Source organism: Amblyraja radiata, chromosome 4 (assembly GCF_010909765.2).
Source record: "Amblyraja radiata isolate CabotCenter1 chromosome 4, sAmbRad1.1.pri, whole genome shotgun sequence".
Lineage (NCBI taxonomy): Eukaryota > Metazoa > Chordata > Chondrichthyes > Rajiformes > Rajidae > Amblyraja > Amblyraja radiata.
In genome coordinates, this window is record NC_045959.1 from 45113209 (window position 1) to 45134583 (window position 21375).

The window sequence follows — 21375 nt, forward strand, 5'->3', positions numbered from 1 at the left end:
CTCTGCAGGACAGGCAGCGCAGCGACTTTAGAGAGAAGACCCTTCTTCAGACTAAACTGAACTCTCGTCGGTGAGATTAGTTGTGATTGTCTGAAGAAAGGTCTCGACCAGAAACGCAACCCTCTCCCCAGAGCCCTTGCGCGTCCCGTTGAGCCACCTTCAACTTCAGAGCCAAACAAAAAACACAGAGTGCTGGAGGAACTCAGCGGGCCAGGCGACTGCCTCACCCGCTGGGTTTCTCCAGCATTTTTGTCTACCGCAAAACGTCAATGATTCCGGGAATGCCGAGGCGACAGTGTGAGAGAGCTAGAGAGAGACGAGATGGGGAGCGGGAGAGGGAGAGAGGGAGGGAGAGAGCAAAACACAAAGAGACACAACGTGGGTCGGTAGGTGAATGACTAACCTGCACACCAGGAAGAAGCCCCTTCTCGCGCTCCGGGGCCCTCACTCATGATGGTGAGTGTAAAGAAATTCTCAACGTGTCATCGATCTACATTACATCTACATGTAATTGTGTTTTAAACAAGTATTAATGACGCCGCGTGAATTTTATTCAAAGGAACACGACGTTATTAATACTTGTTCAAAACACAATAACATTTACTGAGGAAGGCGGATGGATGCATTGATGACATGATTGTATAACAACGAGTTAAGTACTTGCTGATAAGTGCTAACAGTACTAGTTAACACATCGTTTGTGTCTGATGGCCGTGCAGCGGTTGTTATACACAAAGATCCTATAGTGGAGCTCTGCTAGAAGATCTTTGGTTATACATGTTCGTTTAAAAAAAAAATCCGGATGGCGAATTCAAAAAAACTTTAGTTAACAAAGAGAATTCGTATTTCCATACGAAGTACGGAACATTAATGCGGGGCCCCCCTAGGCGCGGGGCCCAATTGGGAGCAATCGGTCAAATCGGCTTAAAACCGGCCCTGCACCCACTAACCCCCCACACACACTAACACCCCCCCCCCCCACATATACGAACCCCCTCCACAGACTACCAGTCTCTCTGTCTCTCTCTATCTCTATATCTGTCGCTCTGTCACCTCTCCATCCCTCTCCTTTTCCTTACCCTCAGTCACTATCGGGTGCCAGCTGAGATCCCATTGTGATGTCATTGTCGGGTGGCGGAATGTTCACGGCAGCGTATGTAAATGAGATCACATTGTGATTGGGAGTGAGAGATGCCATTGTGATGTCAGTTATTCTTCTCAAAGTGGGCTTTTTTAAACATTTAAATATCAATACCTTGTGAAATCTAACATCAAATCTGAAGGAGACATTATAGGAAGGCAAACGGGACAACAGTGAGTAAGGTGTTGCAAACATTTTAACTTTGCAGTGTACCGTTTTGGCATAGGTCCCCCCCACAAACACACACATATAGATAGATACTAGACTGTGGGACCCGTTGGGTCCCAGCATCACACGGGAGGGCTGGACACCCAACACAATATTCCATCTCTCCACCAATTCCAATATTGCTGGCCAGTGGGGGGGGGGGGGCCTTTCTGTTGCGCTAGTATGAGTGTTGGGGGCCGAAGGTACTGGTTTCCAGAGGGCTAGTATGGAATTTGTGGGCCAAATGGATTTTTGGGCTGGCAGCACAGTCACTGAGGGATGGCAGCTCAGTCACTGAGGCCTGGCAGTACAATCACTCGGACCTGGCAGGCTGGCGGCTGAGAAACTGCCAGAAATTCTGCCCAAAACAGGTGAGACTGTAAGAGAGAAGGGGGAAGAGGGTGGACTGAATGAATTATTGGGCTGGCAGTTCAGTCACTTACAGCTGGTGGGCTGGCAGTTCACTAACTCACGGCTCGTGTGCTGGCAGTGCAGTCACTCACGCCTGGTACGCTGGCAGTTCACTCAGTCACCCCACCTACCTTCACCCCCCCCCCACTCTGCTCCTTGCCATTACCCTCCCACCCACACATTCAGTGCATATCCAAACAACCTCCCCCCCATGCACTCTTAGTGGCTCTCCCACAGAGCAGCCGTTCCTGCCTATTAGGTTCTATTGTGATGAAGAACACACAGCATTAAAAGTTTAAAAAGGTTTTATTAAAGTTTAAAATGTGAATGACTCTTAAAATATAAGAACAATTTAAATTTTAAAGATGAGATTCATTAAGTTTTTACTTGTTGTGTCTTGTTGCGTCTTGTTGTGTTCTGCTGCTCGCTGCCTCTTGATGACTATTTCCTGTTGATAAAAAGAGACAATTTTAACATAGAGAAAGTCAGCGGTCAAATTTTAAGAAGGAAAATCTGAGAATTTATCTCAGAAGTCATCATTCAACGAAGCACGCTATTAATGACAACATTCTTGGGCGATGTTCCATCCTTCAGGAAACCTTTGACATTTCCCTTCATATTTCTGTTGAGCTAGTATGTTGGGCCAAAGGTACTGGTTTCCAGAGGGCTAGTAAGGAGTTTGTGGGCGGAATGGATTTTTGGGCTGGCAGCTCAGTCACTGAGGGCTGGCAGCTCAGTCACTGAGGCAGCTCAGTCACTGGCAGGGGGGCACCAAAATGCTTAGTGTTGCTGAAGACATCTGGAAGAGTTCTGTCCACAACTTCAAGGCATTCTCTCCTAATCATTGGACGTTCATCCCAAACAATGACTTTCACTTGCCTCGTGAAATGTGCCGTCTTAGAGTTCTTCTCGATGTTGCACTATGTATCCTCGGCCACTTGGATGGGTATCTTGAATCGAGAATGTGTAGTTCTTCCACCAGGCTGAAATGTAGCTGCTATCCTAGAGGATACTACAGCAATAGCCACATCACCTTGACCTGTAACATTTCCTGACATGATGTTGAAAAAGCAGCCTAAAGATAATTTCAGTTGTTAATGAACACAGAAGATTTTGTGCAAAACATTTTTTTGAGGTGGGGGCTGTCAGGGTGGGGTGGGGGTGGTAAACATTGTGCAGCCAAGGGAGGGGCACAGCTTCAGGTGGGGGTTCTCGTGAGCTGATGAGAAATGGGGGGAGGGGGCTCATGCAGGGGATGAGGGCGGCTTCAGTAGGGGGTGCATCCTATAGCCAGGCGGAAGTGTGGCATGTCAGTGGAGGAGAGGGGGCAGTGAGCGATTTACTCATGACCTGTGGACTCACTCACTGCCTTGGGATTAACTCATGCCCTTTAGACTGACTGACTCTCACAGCTTGTGCACTGACTGATGCCCGACTTCTGGAGTCACGTCCGACTTTTGTAAACTGAAAACGGTAACATCTACATTGAGGAACAGCTTCTTCCTGACAGCCATCACGCTATTAAACATAACAAATAAGCTCTGAACTACGAAATACTATATTATTTCACACACACATATATATTCAAACGCACTCACACACATATGCGCACTCACTCATATACACATTTATTCACACACACACACATTCAATCACACACACACATATTCACTCCCACACTTATTCAGACACACACACGTACACACACACATATTCACATACACACGCACACATATTCACACACACACATATTCACACAAACACACACATATTCACATGCACACACATATTCACACACACACACACACAGACTCATTCACGCACACACAAACTCAATGACACACACATTCACACAAAGACCCACACACCCATAGACTCATACACACACGCACACACAGACTCAATCACACACACATACACAGACTCATCCCCCACCTCAAGACACTGCCCTATGGGTGGTAAATGTCGTGCAGCCAAGGGCAGCTTCAGGCAGGGGTTGTCGTGAACTGATGAGAAGGGGGTTGGGTGTCCTCATGCAGGGGATGTGGAGGGCTTCAGTAGGGGGTGCATCCTATAGCCAGGCGGAGGGCAGCGTCTTGAGGTGGGGGATGTCAGTGGAGGAGGGGGGCAGTGAGCGATTTACTCATGACCTGTGGACTCACTGCCTTGGGATTAACTCATGGCCTTTGGACTGACTGACTCTCACGGCTTGTGGACTGATTGATGCCCGACTTCCGGAGTCACATCCAACTTATGTAAACTGAAAACTGTAACAAATACATTGAGGAACAGCTTCTTCCTGACAACCACCACGCTACTAAACATAACAAATAAGCTCTGAACTACAAAACACTATATTATTTCTCACACACACATATTCCACATACACACACGCACATATATATTCACACACACACATATATTCACACACATATACACACGCACATATACACACGCACATATTCACACTCACATATATTCACACACACACATTCACACACTCACATATATTCACACACACACACACACACATATTCACACACACACACACACACATATATTCACACACACACACACACATATATTCACACACACACACACACACACACACATTCACATATATTCACGCACACACACACACACACACACATATTCACACACACACATATATTCACACACACACACACACACACATATATTCACACACACACACACACACATATATTCACACACACACACACACATATATTCACACACACATTCACATATATTCACGCACACACACACATTCACACAAACATACATACACACACATATATTCACACACACACACACACATATTCACACACACACACATATATTCACACACACACACATATTCACACACACACACATATATTCACACACACACACATATTCACACACACACACACATATATTCACACACACACACACATATATTCACACACACACACATATACACACACACACACTCACATATACACACACACTCACACACACACACACACACACACAATTGCAGCTTTTGCTGAAACACAATTGCCGCTGTGGCTGCAACAAACAAACACTTACCAGTTCAGTAGAATTTTCAACACCTCGTGCACTCTGCGGGCAGCGCCATCTTGCCTCCGACCGGAAATGACGTCATCGCCGCCATCTCGCCTCCGACCGGAAATGACGGCATCGCCGCTGGGTTACCGATCACCGGAAATGACGTCATCGCCGTCGGCTTACCGATCACCGGAAATGACGTCATCGCCACCATCTTGCAACCGCCAAAATCACAAAATGAGCTCCAATTTTAAATTTAAACACAGTTCTGGTCCAAATATAAAGCTTTATTCGTGCATTACTCGCCTGAAAACGTTGCAACAAATGCATTTCAATTTACATGAACATTTCAAAGACATCATGCTTTAGTCACCTGAAAACGGGTGCAACCATTTTAAAACCCAAGAGAAACAAATTTGCAAACGCTTTATAACAATAACAAATGCTTTTTATTTTCAATACACATTTCAAACACAATATAGATAGACAAATATACAAATGCTTTTTATTTTCAATACACATTTCAAAGACATTATAGATAGACAAATATACAAATGCATTTCATGTTCAATACACATTTCAAACACAATATAGATAGACGAATATGCAAATGCATTTCATGTTCAATACACATTTCAAACACAATATAGATAGACTAATTTACAAATGCATTTCATGTTCAATACACATTTCAAACACAATATAGATAGACAAATTTACAAATGCTTTTCATGTTCAATACACATTGAGACACTCCCGTGCGGGCGGCACGGCTACCGGCTGGAAGGCGCTCCCGTGGGGGCAGCCCGGTGCGGGGCTGAGACGCTGCCGTGTGGGCGGCCCGGTGCGGGGCGGAGACGGTGCTCTGGCGGCTGAGGCGGCGTTCTGGCGGCGGCAACCTGGATCCGGGGCTCGGCCGCGGGCCAGTGGATGACAATGTCGGGAGCTCGCAGGTCACAGGATGGTGTCTGTTTTCCGGAGCACCCTTTGCAACAGCTGCATCCGCTGGACTGGAGGGCGGCAGCTTCGACCACCCCCGGGCCGCGGAGCTTGAACTGCGGGACTGACTTACCATCGCCCGGTGGGGTATCGCCTCGGCGCAGAGGGAGAAGAGGAGGGAAGAGACAGTAACTCTAAGACTTTTGCCTCCATCACAGTGAGGAGGTGTTTGGTGAACTCACTGTGGTGGATGTTAATTTGTGTTTATTATGTGTTGTTATTGTTACATGTATGGCTGCAGGCAACGGCATTTCGTTCAGACCGAAAGGTCTGAATGACAAATAAAGAATTCAATTCAATTCAATTCATTTCAAACACAATATAGATAGACAAATATACAAATGCATTTCATGTTCAATAGATAGACAAATATGCAAATGCATTTCATGTTCAATACACATTTCAAACACAATATAGATAGACAAATATACAAATGCATTTCGTTCAATACACATTTCAAACACAATACAGATAGACAAATATACAAATGCTTTTTATTTTCAATACACATTTCAAACACAATATAGATAGACAAATTTGCAAACGCTTTTTATTTTCAATACACATTTCAAACACAATATAGATAGACAAATATACAAATGCATTTCATGTTCAATAGATAGACAAATATGCAAATGCATTTCATGTTCAATACACATTTCAAACACAATATAGATAGACAAATATACAAATGCTTTTCATGTTCAATATACATTTCAAACACAATATAGATAGACAAATTTGCAAATACTTTTTATTTTCAATACACATTTCAAAGACATTATAGATGACAAATATACAAATGCATTTCATGTTCAATACACATTTCAAACACAATATAGATAGACGAATATGCAAATGCATTTCATGTTCAATACACATTTCAAACACAATATAAATAGACAAATTTACAAATGCTTTTCATGTTCAATACACATTTCAAACACAATATAGATAGACAAATATACAAATGCATTTCATGTTCAATACACATTTCAAACACAATATAGATAGACAAATATACAAATGCTTTTTATTTTCAATACACATTTCAAGCACAATATAGATAGACAAATTTGCAAATGCTTTTTATTTTCAATACACATTTCAAACACAATATAGAGAGACAAATTTACAAACTCTTTCCAACAAAATGCCAAGAAACTTCAGACCATGGTGAATGGTGAACACCATACATATCAATTGGCTGAAAAAGCAAATGCAGGGGACTCACCTTGGAGTAGAGCTGCAGCTCAGAGAGCCGTGACCCTTTCACTCTGTGGTCCGGCAGAAAGTGATTGAAGCAGGACACTTCCGGGTTTTATAGCCCCTCCCTCCCCTGCTGCCAGGGGGGCAGTAGAGAGAATGGGGAATGTTGTAAAAACATTAATATCTCGGTCATATTTCATCGACGGGAAAAATCCTCGGCACACATGCGGCAGAGGGGGGCTCTGAGCGAGGTGGCCAAAAATGACGGCCGTAGGTGGCGGCGTTCTCTCGGAAATCGCAGCACAGATCGCCAAAAGCGGTCAAGAACAGAGTTTTAGTAATATAGATATGGATAGATAGGTACAAGATGAGACTTTTAGTAGTATACTAGACCAAGTGCAGACCCGTTGGGTCTGCTTCCCCAACGCACCCGTTCCCTACCCGTAGCCCCCACGGGAGGCGTGGTCCTTGTGAGAACGTAAGATTCCAACACTCCCCTTTCCTTCCTCAGCAGTGATCTTAAAAAAAATTCGGAAAAAATGTAAAAACTTGTGAAAGTTGCCATTTTTAAAGCTTTATTTGCGAATAACGTGTCAAATAAAGGATGAAATTTCTTTGAGGCTGGTCTCTGCTAGCAGAGCCATGGTGACATCATCAGTTGAAACTGGTGGTTTTAATTTCAAAGTCTTTTGACTTTTTTAGACTTTTAATCAGTAATAAGTACGTAAGTTTATTGGCCAAGTATTCATACACAAGGAATTTGCCTTGGTGCTCCGCCCACAAGTAACAACATGACATACAGTGACAGTTACGAATGACTCAGAAAACACTAAACATAAATAATAATAAAACATTAATGATAAAACATCATTGATCAAGCATGTGAACCAACAAAATATCAGATCAAAGGGAGGCTACAGATTTTTGGCTGTTGAGTAGAGCAACTACTCTTGGATAAAAACTGTTTTATGTCTGGCTGTGGCAGCTTTGACAGTCCAGAGTCGCCTTCCTGAGGGAAGTGATTCAAAGAGTTTGTGGCCAGGGTGTGAGGGGTCACAGATGATCTTGCCCGTTCGCTGCCTGGCTCTTGCAATGTACAGTTCATCAATGGAGGGAAGGTTGCAGCCAATAACCTTCTCTGCTGATCGGACGATTCGCTGCAGCCTCTGGATGTCATGCTGAGCCAAACCAGACCATGATAGACCATGGGAACAGACTCTACGATGGCCGTGTAGAATTGGACCATCATTGCCTGTGGCAGATTGTGCTTCCTCAACTGCCGTAGGAAGTACATCCTCTGTTGTGCCTTTTTGACTGTGGAGTCGATGGTAGCGTCCCACATAAGGTCCTTGGAGATGATGGTTCCCAGGAACTTAAAAGACTCCACAGATGTGACTGTGGTGTTGTTGATGGTGAGTGGGGTGAGGGGAGGGGAAGCTCTCCTAAAGTCTACAATCAATTCCACTGTCTTAAGAGCATTGAGCTCCAGGTTCTTGCGATGGCACCAGGACACCAGCTGTGGCACTTTCTGTCTGTAGGCAGATTCCTCCCCATCCTGGATCAGGGTTGTGTTGTCCGCAAACTTGAGAAGCTTGACAGAGGTGTCTGTGGAGGTGCAGTCGTTGGTGTAAAGAGAGTAGAGGAGAGGAGAGAGTACGCAGCCTTGCGGTGCTCCTATGCTGAGTGTTTGCGGGTCCGAGATGTGCTTTCCCAGCCTCGCATGCTGCTTCCTGTCTGTCAGGAAGCTGGTGATCCACGGACAGTGGGGTTCAGGCGCAGTCAACTCGGAAAGTTTGGAGTGTAGTAGCTCTGGCACAATGGTGTTGAATGCAGAGCTAAAATCAACAAACAGGATCCTCGCATAGGTCCCCTGGCGGTCTAGGTGCTGTAGGATGAAGTGCAGGCCCAGGTTGACTGTATCATCCACAGATCTATTGGCCCGATATGCAAACTGCATAGGATCCAGCAGGGGTATCGTGATATTTTTCAGCTTGGCCAGCACAAGCCTTTCGAATGTCTTCATGACTACAGAGGTCTGTGCGACAGGCCTGTAGTCATTAAGACAAGTAATCCTTGCCTTTTTGTGTACAGGGACAATAGTGGAGACTTTGAAGCAAGCAGGGACAGTACATGTTTGCAAGGACTGGTTGTAAATGTCTGTACAGACCAGTGCCAGCTGTTTGGCACAGACCTTAAGAGTAGAGGGGGAAACATTGTCAGGTCCTGGAGTATTTCGACTTTTTTGTCTTCTGTAAAGCCTCTCCACCTCCTCTATTTTTATTGTTGATATTGGATGTGGTTGTGCAGCACTGAGGGTGTGGGTGTAGAAGGGCCCAGTCTTTGCAGTCTGAAGAAGGGTTTCGGCCAGAAACGTCGCCTATTTCCTTCGCTCCATAGATGCTGCTGCACCCGCTGAGTTCCTCCAGCAATTTTGTGTACCTTTGCAGACTGAGGTCAGGCTATGAGTGGGTGTGAAGTGTTGGTTGGGTGGGAAATGGTCCAGTCTTTTCGTATTGGAGTCTTGCCTTAGTAGGTGTGAAGTGGTGAATGGGAAGGAGAGGGTGAAGGGCCCATTCTTTGTAGACTGGGGTCTGGCTGTGTTGGTTGGGGAGGGGGTACCAGGTGTTACGTTTCTGATTTTTAAACCTGCATTAAAACTCATTCAGGTCATTGGTCAGCTGACGATTGTCCAAAGAGCGGGGGGCTTTCCTCTTGTAGCTGGTAATTTCTTGCAAGCCTTTCCAAACTGAAGAAGAGTCACTAGCTGAGAACTTGCTCCTCAACTTCTCAGCGTGTGTGTGTGTGTATATATATAGATAGATGTGTGTGTGTGTGTATATATAGATAGATGTGTTTCCGGCAGCCAGTCCATAAAGGAAGATTTAATCATCGTAGGAATAAAGTGTGTTTTAGGAGTTCTTACCTTTTTATTTAAAGCGAAGTCTCAATACTGTGTGTTTGGGAAGGAACTGCAGATGCTGGTTTCTCCCGACGAGACACAAAATGCTGGAATAACACTGGAGAGAAGGAATGGGTGACTTTTCAGGTCGAGACCCTTCTTCAGACTGAAAGCTGCATGTTGCTTCATCAGAGCAACATATCTCAGAAAAGGAGCTTAAATCAGGATTTAACGCATGAACACAACATTCTGGAGAAACTCAGCAGGTCAGGCAACATTTCTGGCGACATTTCCCCTTTAACAAGTGAATAAGGTTATATAGAGGGACGAGTATCCTGATACATGAAACATAAAACTGGGATGCAGGAAAGCAAGTAAGTAGGTAGGCAGATAGAATGTTGGCCATTTTATGAGAGGAATGGTGCACAAAAGTGGGGAAGCCTTACAAGTGATTTAATCGCAACTGGTGGTCCGACACCGTCATTAATCTGGACATAATTATGTGAATGCATTTGTAATCCTCCCGGAAGTCCTTCAAAAATGTGGTGCCTAGGCCGACTGAGGCAGCCGATCCTGACGTCATCGTGATTTCTGTGCCGATCAATGGGTCGAATTTGTCCCCTAGTGCTGGGGCTCTGGAGCTCCAATCCGGCCGGAGTCGGCAGATCCGTTCCCATAGCCGAGCTCCAAAACCAATTTTGTGGGCCGGTAACTCGGCCTCTGGGCGGCCGAGGTGAACCATTCTGGGGGCTGTGACCTCTATGCGTCCAGTAAAATCGATACTCCAGAAAGGCTCTGGAACCAAGGGTGCCAGGAAATTGATGATGGACCTGTACAGTTGAGTCGCTGAAGATATTCAAGGCCATTGAACAAAATATGTACTTACCATGGAATGAGTACAAAGAAGGCTCAATAAATTGGTTTGTGAGTTGTTAAGAGCCTTTACTCGTTGGAAGAATGATATGTTTTTAAAAACATACAAGACACTGAGGTGGCTTGACATTGTAGATACTGTAAGGTCCTGTAGAAAAATGGAACTACAGATGCTGGGTTTTTTTTTAAAAGGACACAAAGTGCTGTTTAGAGTAAAATGTAGAGTAAGGGCACATAATTACAAGCCCTTAAAACTGATGAGTGGAGAAATTTATTTTCTGAGAATCATCACTCTTCAGAATATTTTATTCTCAAGAGCTGCAGATGCTGAATCATTAAGTGTATTCAATGCTGAGGTAGATTTTAGGATTCCAGGAATTAGAAATGACGCACACAATTACATCAGTCATGATTTTGTTGAATGGCAGAAGAGACTGGAGGGGCAGAATGACCTACTTCTCCTGTATCTTACGTTGCTTTTTGTTTTGTTTTGACTCTTAGAGTTTTGGAAAACATGGCAACCATAAGACCTGTTTGTATTAGGAAATGTGTGTGGAATGTTGAGCAGCCTTACAGGCAAACACCCTGTTTAATAAAATGTTGAAACCAAATGATGTCACCAAATGATGCAGGAAAAATGTTCCCAATGTTGGGGGAGTACAGAACCAGGGGCCACAGTCTAAGAATAAAGGGGAGGCCATGTAAAACTGAGATAAGAAAAAACATTTTCACCCAGAGAGTTGTGAATTTGTGGAATTCTCTGAACAACAGAACAACAGAGGAGGATGACTGAACTTTGGTGCTTTCCCTCACAGTGGGAAACTTTGATTCCGCTGTGTGGGGATGTTTGTGTTAAAGACTATCGTGTTCTGTGTTCTTCTTTTTATTCGTATGGCTGTATGGTGACCACAAATTTCACTGTACCAATTGGTGCATGTGACAATAAATGTCTCTTGTCTCTTGTCTTGTCACATAAGGCAGTAGAGACCAATTCACTGGATCAATTTAAAAGAGAGTTAAATAGAGCTCTAGGGGCTAGCGGAATCAAGGGATATGGGGAGAAGGCAGGCACGGGTTACTGATTGAGGATCAGCCATGATCACAATGAATGCTGGCTCGAAGGACCAAATGGCCTCCTCCTGCACCTATTTTCTATGTTTCTAATCAATGCAGCACACACTCATTTCTACATCAGATCAGATTAGAACATCAAATCCAACTGATTTGTGGATAGATGATAAAGGTCCAGCTTAATTGTTATATCTGTCATGTTCTCAGGAATGTTTCTATACCTTGATAACTTGGGTATTTGGATCGAAAGCATGGTCGTTTACAAAAACTGGATCCTAAAAGGATGTCAGTGGAAGGCAGTGTTATGAAACTTTGGTTTTCACAACAAATCATTTTGCACCGACCAAATTTTGCACTCCCTATCATTTCTTAAGATAACTTTCCACTGTGCATGAGAAACCATTCATACCATTTTTTTTGTATTTCAGACTGATGAAATTTCAAATGAAGGAGAAGAGGATACAGATATAAACAAATCCGAAATCAGCTTGGTATTTGAGATTGCTTTGAAACGTAACCTGCCTGTCAATTTTGAGGTAGGTGTTTATATCTAAATATAAAATAATATTCTTCCCAATTCTAGGCTCACCATCAATTGAAAATGTGCTTTAATCTTTTCTGGAGAAACCGAGTGGTGAGTTTCAATGAAAATTATTCATTATGATAATGCAGATCATACAGAGTTAAAGAAGTGTACCATTGAGCCACATCTATTTTCTGCATTAATAGCACTTTGCATCTTACATTGACCAAAATTGAGAACAAAATCCCCAGCCTTTCACTAGATAAATATTTGTTTGGTCATCAATCCACCTGCTAATTTATATGGGCTATGGAACTAAGGTATACACTTTAAAACATTTTTTTGAGTCTTTGGATTCCTGTTCATTGAGCATGATGTCTGATGGCAGTCCATATCTAACACATTAAGTATGTAAGAGGCACAGTGAGCATTTAATTTGAGGCAAAAGGAGAGAAGGTTGGAAACATTGAAGAAGCCAGTTAGAGTTTGTGCAAAAATAAAGTTTCAGTTCAGTGGCCTTTCATTCGAACATTTCACCACGTACATTGCTGTACTGCATTTGTTTCACCATGTAGGATATTATTGTTTTTGTTACGTGAGCTGAAATTATAGGAGGTGGAAAGGAAAATAATTTTTACTGAGGAAAAAAGCCAAACTTCACGTTTCCAATACTGTTGTGGATGTGCCATTGGGATCATTTGGGACCCAGGAGTAAACATAGAAACATAGAAATTAGGTGCAGGAGTAGGCCATTCGGCCCTTCGAGCCTGCACCGCCATTCAATATGATCATGGCTGATCATCCAACTCAGTAACCCGTACCTGCCTTCTCTCCATACCCTCTGATCCCCTTAGCCACAAGGGCCACATCTAACACCCTCTTAAATATAGCCAATGAACTGGCCTCGACGTCTGTGGCAGAGAGTTCCAGAGATTCACCACTCTCTGTGTGAAAAAAGTTCTTCTCATCTCGGTTTTAAAGGATTTCCCCCTTATCCTTAAGCTGTGACCCCTTGTCCTGGACTTCCCCAACATCGGGAGCAATCTTCCTGCATCTAGCCTGTCCAACTCCTTAAGAATTTTATAAGTTTCTATAAGATCCCCTCTCAATCTCCTAAATTCTAGAGAGTATAAACCAAGTCTATCCAGACTTTCTTCATAAGACAGTCCTGACATCCCAGGAATCAGTCTGGTGATCCTTCTCTGCACTCCCTCTATGGCAATAATGTCCTTCCTCAGATTTTGAGACCAAAACTGTACGCAATACTCCAGGTGTGGTCTCACCAAGACCCTGTACAACTGCAGTAGAACCTCCCTGCTCCTATACTCAAATCCTTTTGCTATGAAAGCTAACATACAATTCGCTTTCTTCACTGCCTGCTGCACCTGCATGCCTACTTTCAATGACTGGTGTACCATGACACCCAGGTCTCGCTGCATCTCCCCTTTTCCTAGTCGGCCACCATTTAGATAATAGTCTGCTTTCCTGTTTTTGCCACCAAAATGGATAACCTCACATTTATCCACATTATACTGCATCTGCCAAACATTTGCCCACTCACCCAGCCTATCCAAGTCACCTTGCAGTCTCCTAGCATCCTCCTCACAGCTAACACTGCCCCCCAGCTTAGTGTCATCCGCAAACTTGGAGATATTGCCTTCAATTCCCTCATCCAGATCATTAATATATATTGTAAATAGCTGGGGTCCCAGCACTGAGCCTTGCGGTACCCCACTAGTCACTGCCTGCCATTGTGAAAAGGACCCGTTTACTCCTACTCTTTGCTTCCTGTTTGCCAGCCAGTTCTCTATCCACATCAATACTGAACCCCCAATGCCGTGTGCTTTAAGTTTGTATACTAATCTCTTATGTGGGACCTTGTCGAAAGCCTTCTGGAAGTCCAGATACACCACATCCACTGGTTCTCCCCTATCCACGCTACTAGTTACATCCTCGAAAAATTCTATAAGATTCGTCAGACATGATTTACCTTTTGTAAATCCATGCTGACTTTGTCCAATGATTTCACCACTTTCCAAATGTGCTGCTATCCCATCTTTAATAACTGACTCTAGCAGTTTCCCCACTACCGATGTTAGACTAACTGGTCTGTAATTCCCCGTTTTCTCTCTCCCTCCCTTCTTAAAAAGTGGGGTTACGTTTGCTACCCGCCAATTCTCAGGAACTACTCCAGAATCTAAAGAGTTTTGAAAGATTATTACTAATGCATCCACTATTTCTGGAGCTACTTCCTTAAGTACTCTGGGATGCAGCCTATCTGGCCCTGGGGATTTATCGGCCTTTAATCCATTCAATTTACCCAACACCACTTCCCGGCTAACCTGGATTTCACTCAATTCCTCCAACTCCTTTGACCCGCGGTCCCCTGCTATTTCCGGCAGATTATTTATGTCTTCCTTAGTGAAGACGGAACCAAAGTAGTTATTCAATTGGTCCACCATATCCTTGTTCCCCATGATCAACTCACCTGTTTCTGACTGCAAGGGACCTACATTTGTTTTAACTAATCTCTTTCTTTTCACATATCTATAAAAACTCTTGCAGTCAGTTTTTATGTTCCCTGCCAATTTTCTTTCATAATCTATTTTTCCTTTCCTAATTAAGCCCTTTGTCCTCCTCTGCTGGTCTCTGAATTTCTCCCAGTCCTCCGGTATGCTGCTTTTTCTGGCTAATTTGTACGCATCATCCTTCGCTTTGATACTATCCCTGATTTCCCTTGTTATCCACGGATGAACTACCTTCCCTGATTTATTCTTTTGCCAAACTGTGATGAACAATTTTTGTAGTTCATCCATGCAGTCTTTAAATGTCTTCCATTGCATATCCACCGTCAACCCTTTTAGAATTAATTGCCCGTCAATCTTGGCCAATTCACGTCTCATACCCTCAAAGTTACCTTTCTTTAAGTTCAGAACCATTGTTTCTGAATTAACAATGTCACTCTCCATCCTAATGAAGAACTCAACCATATTATGGTCACTCTTGCCCAAGGGGGCACGTACAACAAGACTGCTAACTAACCCTTCCTCATTACTCAATACCCAGTCTAAAATAGCCTGCTCTCTCGTTGGTTCCTCTACGTTGATTTAGATAACTATGCCGCATACATTCCAAGAAATCCTCTTCCTCAGCACCCCTGCCAATTTGATTCACCCAATCTATATGTAGATTGAAGTCACCCATTATAACGGTTTTGCCTTTGTCGCACGCATTTCTAATTTCCTGTTTGATACCATCTCCAACTTCACTACTACTGTTAGGTGGCCTGTACACAACACCCACCAGCGTTTTCTGCCCCCTTAGTGTTTCGCAGCTCTACCCATACCGATTCCACATCCTCCAAACTGTAGATACTTTGTCCTATCTATGACAGGAAGAAGTCTGCCAGAGGCACCAAGAAGACACAATTGGAAAGCGGCACACAAAATTAGAATGAATATCTCTCACACTTCTGAATTTGATGCAGGAAGTTGATAGATAGGATAAGCAAGGCAATAATGGAGAGAACATCTTGATGTGTTTTCAAACCTCTTGCTGATTATAACATGTCACATCTCGCGTCAGTTTACCTTGCATAGAGTCATAGTGTCGTACACTGTGGAAACAGGTCTTTTGGCCCAACTTCGCTACGCCAACCAAATGACCCATCTACAATAGTACCACCTGCCTACGTTTGGTCCATATCCCTCTAAACATATCCATGCACCTGTCAGTAAGGGCTTCTCGAACGTTGCATGTGCACTGTCTCTTTCTTTCTTTGCACTCCTCGCATCAGCTTGTATTCCCCACACCTCTATTGAAACACGTGCTTATCCTGAGAGTGAGAAGCTGCTTACACAGAGTCGCCTTCGACAAGTTCCCCTCGAACATGTAACAGCTATTATTACTTTCCTTCATGGATCTTTGCCCTTGAAGGAAAAGAGAGCACAGAACGTGGAGAAATAGAGGAAGTACTTGAATGATGTGATAGTTGGTGTTAAGAGGAGGCAGCACTGAAGATCAACAGCCTCAAAATGCCCATCTAACGGAGATGGGCTTCAAAGCTTCATGGTGATGGAACTAAATGTCAGGCAGTTGCATAGCAGAAAATACATATTAGCATAGTTAATATCGACAACAAGTGAAATAGGACCGTGCAAACAATGAGATGGTCAAACACACTGAATGTGACTGGTATACAGTGCATTCAGAAAGTATTCAGACCCCTTCACTTTTTCCACATTTTGTTACGTTACAGCCTTATTTTTAAATGGATTCATTTTTTTTCCCTATCATCAATCTACACACAATACCCTAGAATGAAGAAGCGAAAACAGGTGTTTAGAAATTTTTGCAAAGTAATTAAAAAGAAATAACTGAAATATCACATTTACATAAGTATTCAGACCCTTTGCTTATGACACTCAAAATTGAGCTTAGGTGCATCCTGTTTCCATTAATTATCCTTGAGATGTTTCTACAACTTGATTGGAGTCCATTAGTGGTAAATTAAATTGATTGGACATGATTTGAAAAGGCACACACCTGTCTATATAAGGTCCCACAGTTGACAGTGCATGTCAGAGCAAAAACCATGAAGACGAAGGAATTGTCCATAGACCTCCGAGACAGGATTGTGTCGAGACACAGATCTGGGAAAGGGTATAAAACAATTTCTGCAGCATTGCAGGTCCCGAAGAGCACAGTGGCCTCCGTCATTCTTAAATGGAAGAACTTTGGAGCCACCAGGAGTCTTCATAGAGCTGGCCGCCCGATCAAACTGAGCAATCGGGGGAGAAGGACCTTGGTCAGGGAGGTGACCAAGAACCCGATGGTCTTTATGACAGAGCTCCAGAGTTCCTTTGTGGAGATGGGAGAACCTTCCAGAAGGACAACTATATCTGCAGCACTCCACCAATCAGGCCTTTATGGTAGAGTGGCCAGATGGAAGCCACTCCTCAGTAAAAGGCACATGACAGCCCGCTTGGAGTTTTCCAAAAGGTATGAGAAACAAGATTCTCTGGTCTGATGAAACCAAGATTGAACTCTTAGGCCTGAATGCCAACGTCACGTCTGAAGGAAACCAGGCACCGCTCATCACATGGCCAATACCATACCTATGGTGAAGCATGGTGGTGACAGCATCATGCTGTGGGGATGTTTTTCAGCGACAGGAACTGGAGACTAGTCAGGATTGAGGGAAAGATGAAAGAGCAAAGTACAAAGAGATCCTTGATGAAAACCTGCTCCAGAGCGTTCTGGACCTCAGACTGGGGCAGAGATTCACGTTCCAACAGGACAACGACCCTAAGCACACAGCCAAGACAACGCAGGAGTGGCTTCGTGACTAGTCTGCGAATGTCCTTGAGTGGCCCAGCCAGAGCCCGGACTTGAACCCGATCAAACATCTCTGGAGGGACCTGAAAATAGCTGTGCATCGACGCTCCCCATCCAACCTGACAGAGCTTGAGAGGATCTGCAGAGAAAAATGGGAGAAATGACCCAAATACAGGTGTGCCAAGCTTACAGTGTCATACCCAAGAAGACTTTAGGCTGTAATCGCTGCCAAAGGTGCCTCAACAAAGTACTGAGTAAAAGGTCTGAATACTTAAGTAAATGTGACATTTCAGTTATTTCTTTTTAATTACCTTGCAAACATTTCTAAACACCTGTTTTCGTTTTTTATTAAGGGGTATTGTGTGTAGATTGATGATTAAAAAAAAGAATTGAATCCATTGTAGAATAAGGTTGAAACATAACAAAATGTGGAAAAAGTGAAGGGGTCTGAAAACTTTCTGAATGCATTGTAAAAGCAGAAAATACTGGGAATACTCCACAGGCCTCATCCATACGAAGAGGAACCAAATTAATGTTGACAAAGAGTCTTTAACCTAAAATATTAACCCTGTTTCTCCTCTCACAGATGTTGCCTGACCCGCTGTGTATCTCCAATATTTTCTATTTTATTTGACGTTTCCACGTCTGCAGTTATTTTGATTTTCAACTTTAACGTGACAGCTCTTATTCATGTCTTTCATCTCCTACAAGGCCATCATGCATTGTTTAGCGTCACTGATGGCTACAGTTCACGAGCTCAAGTCATCACAGAAACTTAACAAAGATCATGCTCTAGCTCAGAACTTGGCGAGGCCACATTTGGAGTATTGTGTTCAAATTTGGTCACTCTACTATTGGAAGGATGCTGTTAAGCTGAAAAGATGGCAGAGAAAATGTACGAGGATGTTCCCAGGCCTTGTGGACCTGAGCTACAGGGAGAGGTTGAGCTCGCTTGGACCTTATTCCTTTGAGCGCAGGAGGCTGAGGGGTGATCTTGTGGAGGTGCATAAGATCATGAGGGGAATAGGTAGGGTGAATGCACAGAGTCTTTTACCCAGAGTAATGGAATTCAGTACCACACGACAGGTTTACGGTGGGAGGGAAGCGATTTAATAAGAACCTGAGGGGCAACTTTTGAGAGTGGTGGGTACATGAAACGACAGCCAGAAGAGGTAGTTGAGGCAGGAACTATAACAATATTCAAAAGACATTTGGACAGGTAAATGGATAGGAAATGTTTAGATGGATATGGGGCAAAAGTGGGCAGGTGGGACTAGCGTAGATGGGGCATCTTGGTCGGCATGGATGAGTTGGGCCGAAGGGCCCGTTTCCATGCTGTCTGACTCAATCACACTATGTGTCATGTTAGACAGAGTTGTGTTTTCATTTATTAGCTTGCACTTCACATTAGAGCAAGAGCAGATGATGGTGTCAGTGGAGAGTCCAGGTCAAAGGACAAAATATTCTTCAGATTCTGCTCAGCTGGCAGCATGTGCTGTCTCTCATGATCTGTCAACAGAGAGAAGACATCTGGAGCAGCAGCAGAGAACATATGGCAAGCCTAAAACTGATCCACATATACTGTGCATGATTGCAGAGAGATTAGAGGATTCCATCTCAAGTACTGGTAGCACATTATCATCAGGCATGATGGATTCTGTCACCACCTCATGGAACGCCCTGAGCTGCCGAAGATGCTGGTATTCAAACACATTGAAGCAGCTTATTCTCTGATTTTGATTCTGTGTGCAGACGAGATCTTGTGCGAATCACATCTCTCTCCTGCAACTTGTGATCTGCTAATTACTTAACCCCTATTTGATATAAAATCTAGAGCAACCATAATGATCTGATGGTGTTCCAAGTGCCAGTCACTCCTCCATGGTATCGATGCAGCACATCCAGTAAGGTAACAGATATGTACCCAGTATCTCTGTTCAGTGGCTCCCACCTCCACACCACTCATGTTAGTGAGTTCCAGGAAATCAGCAGACCTGAAAATGAAATTCCATGTCTATTTGAATGATTGGCACAGACGAAATGGTGAACTTTCATGCAACCTAACATGCTGTCATGAAAATTAAAAGTTATTGCATTTGAACAAGGGTTCCCAACCTGGGATAAATTTACCCCCAGTGGGTAAATTTTGCCTACCCAGGTTGTAAATGTGTTGATTCTGGATTTGTGCATATTTTTTGTCATTGACTAACTGTGTTTGGTTCTGGTATCTGTTCATCATTAGTTGTTCATACTGTGAAATAAGATTGTTATGTGCTATTAAAGTTGCCAGGGGTAAACGGGATGAAAAAGGTTGGGAACCCCTGCATTAGAATCTGCATCTTTTTTTATCATCCCCTATCTTCTCTCTTTTCACTGCTTTTCACTGTACCTCGGTACACGTGACAATAAACTAAATTCAATTTGTATCTTCCTGGTTGTTAAAACTCAGTCCAATATTTATAAAAATATTTGTGCTTCTGTATTTACCTCATATAATAACACTAGTAACCAATCATATGCTCTTCGCAGGACATATGAAGAGCAAGTAATTAGAAATGGAAAAAAAACATACACGGAACTGAGCTACAAAGGAAGTTTGATTCAGATAAGTGCAAGGCGTGGTATTTTGGGAAATCAAGCAGGGTAGGACTTTTACAGTGAACATTTGGGCTCTGGACAATGTAGAACAGAGGAACCAAGCAGTACACGTATACAAGGGACGCGCAGGTAGGGTGGCGAAGAAGGCTTTTGCACACTGGCCTTCAGTCAGGTCATTGCGTAGACAAATTGAGATGTTATGTTGCAGTTGTACAAGATGTGAGGCCACATTTAAGTATTTTGGTCACCCTGCTGTAGTAAATATGTCATTAAAGTAGAAAGAGTGCCAAAAAGAGATTTACTAGGATGATGCCAGGTCCTGAGGGTCTTAGCTACAGTCAGAAGTTAGGCAGGCTACCCAATCCCACCACCATTGAGCACTTGGTCCACAACCCTGCATATCACAGCTCTCCAAAAACATCTAAATGTGGTGAGGGTTTCTGCCTCTGTCACACTTTAAGAAATGTTCCAGCTCTTCACCACCTTGCATAAAAATAATTTTCTCTATCTCCCCTCTAATCTTTCTGCTAATTACTTTAAATCTATAAATCTTTGATTGCTTTGCTAAGGGAAACTGGTCCACCTCCCATTTAATGTATCTACGTTCTTCATAACATTATACCTCGAAATGAAGTCTCCAATCATCTTCTCTTCCAAAGAAAACAAGCGTTAATTTATCTAACTTTTTCTCATATAAATAATTCTACAATCGTGGCTGCTGTTTTATAAATCTCCATATACTTTCCACTGCAATCTCATCTTGTGTGCAGCCTCAAGCTGCAACCTTATACATTTGTGGACAGTAAGAACGTTAAATTCGAAACCTTAGACAATAAAGGGATAATCAACCCGTTGTCTTATTCTTCTGCCTTTTGTACTTTTACAGTGCAAGATTCCTCTGTTCCTCCTCTCACTTACTTCCCTCCCATTTATTGCATAGAAGAATGGATCTTAGTTTACCATAATACTTTATAGCTCCTTTTATCTGCCTTTGTTGAATACTTTGGCTTATTTTGTGGAAATATTTTTGCTTGC

The 21375-nt window shown here is 43.2% G+C and overlaps 1 protein-coding gene across 5 annotated transcripts in view; it reads left to right on the forward strand.

Moving 5' to 3' along the window:
- Positions 1 to 21375, forward strand: part of stau2 (staufen double-stranded RNA binding protein 2) — a 369378-nt gene that overhangs the window by 140285 nt on the left and 207718 nt on the right. For all 5 annotated transcript variants that reach the window (XM_033019292.1, XM_033019293.1, XM_033019294.1 and 2 more), the window contains exon 7: positions 12311 to 12418. In XM_033019292.1, the coding sequence (XP_032875183.1) occupies positions 12311 to 12418 (108 nt within the window). The remainder of the gene's footprint in view (positions 1 to 12310; positions 12419 to 21375) is intronic.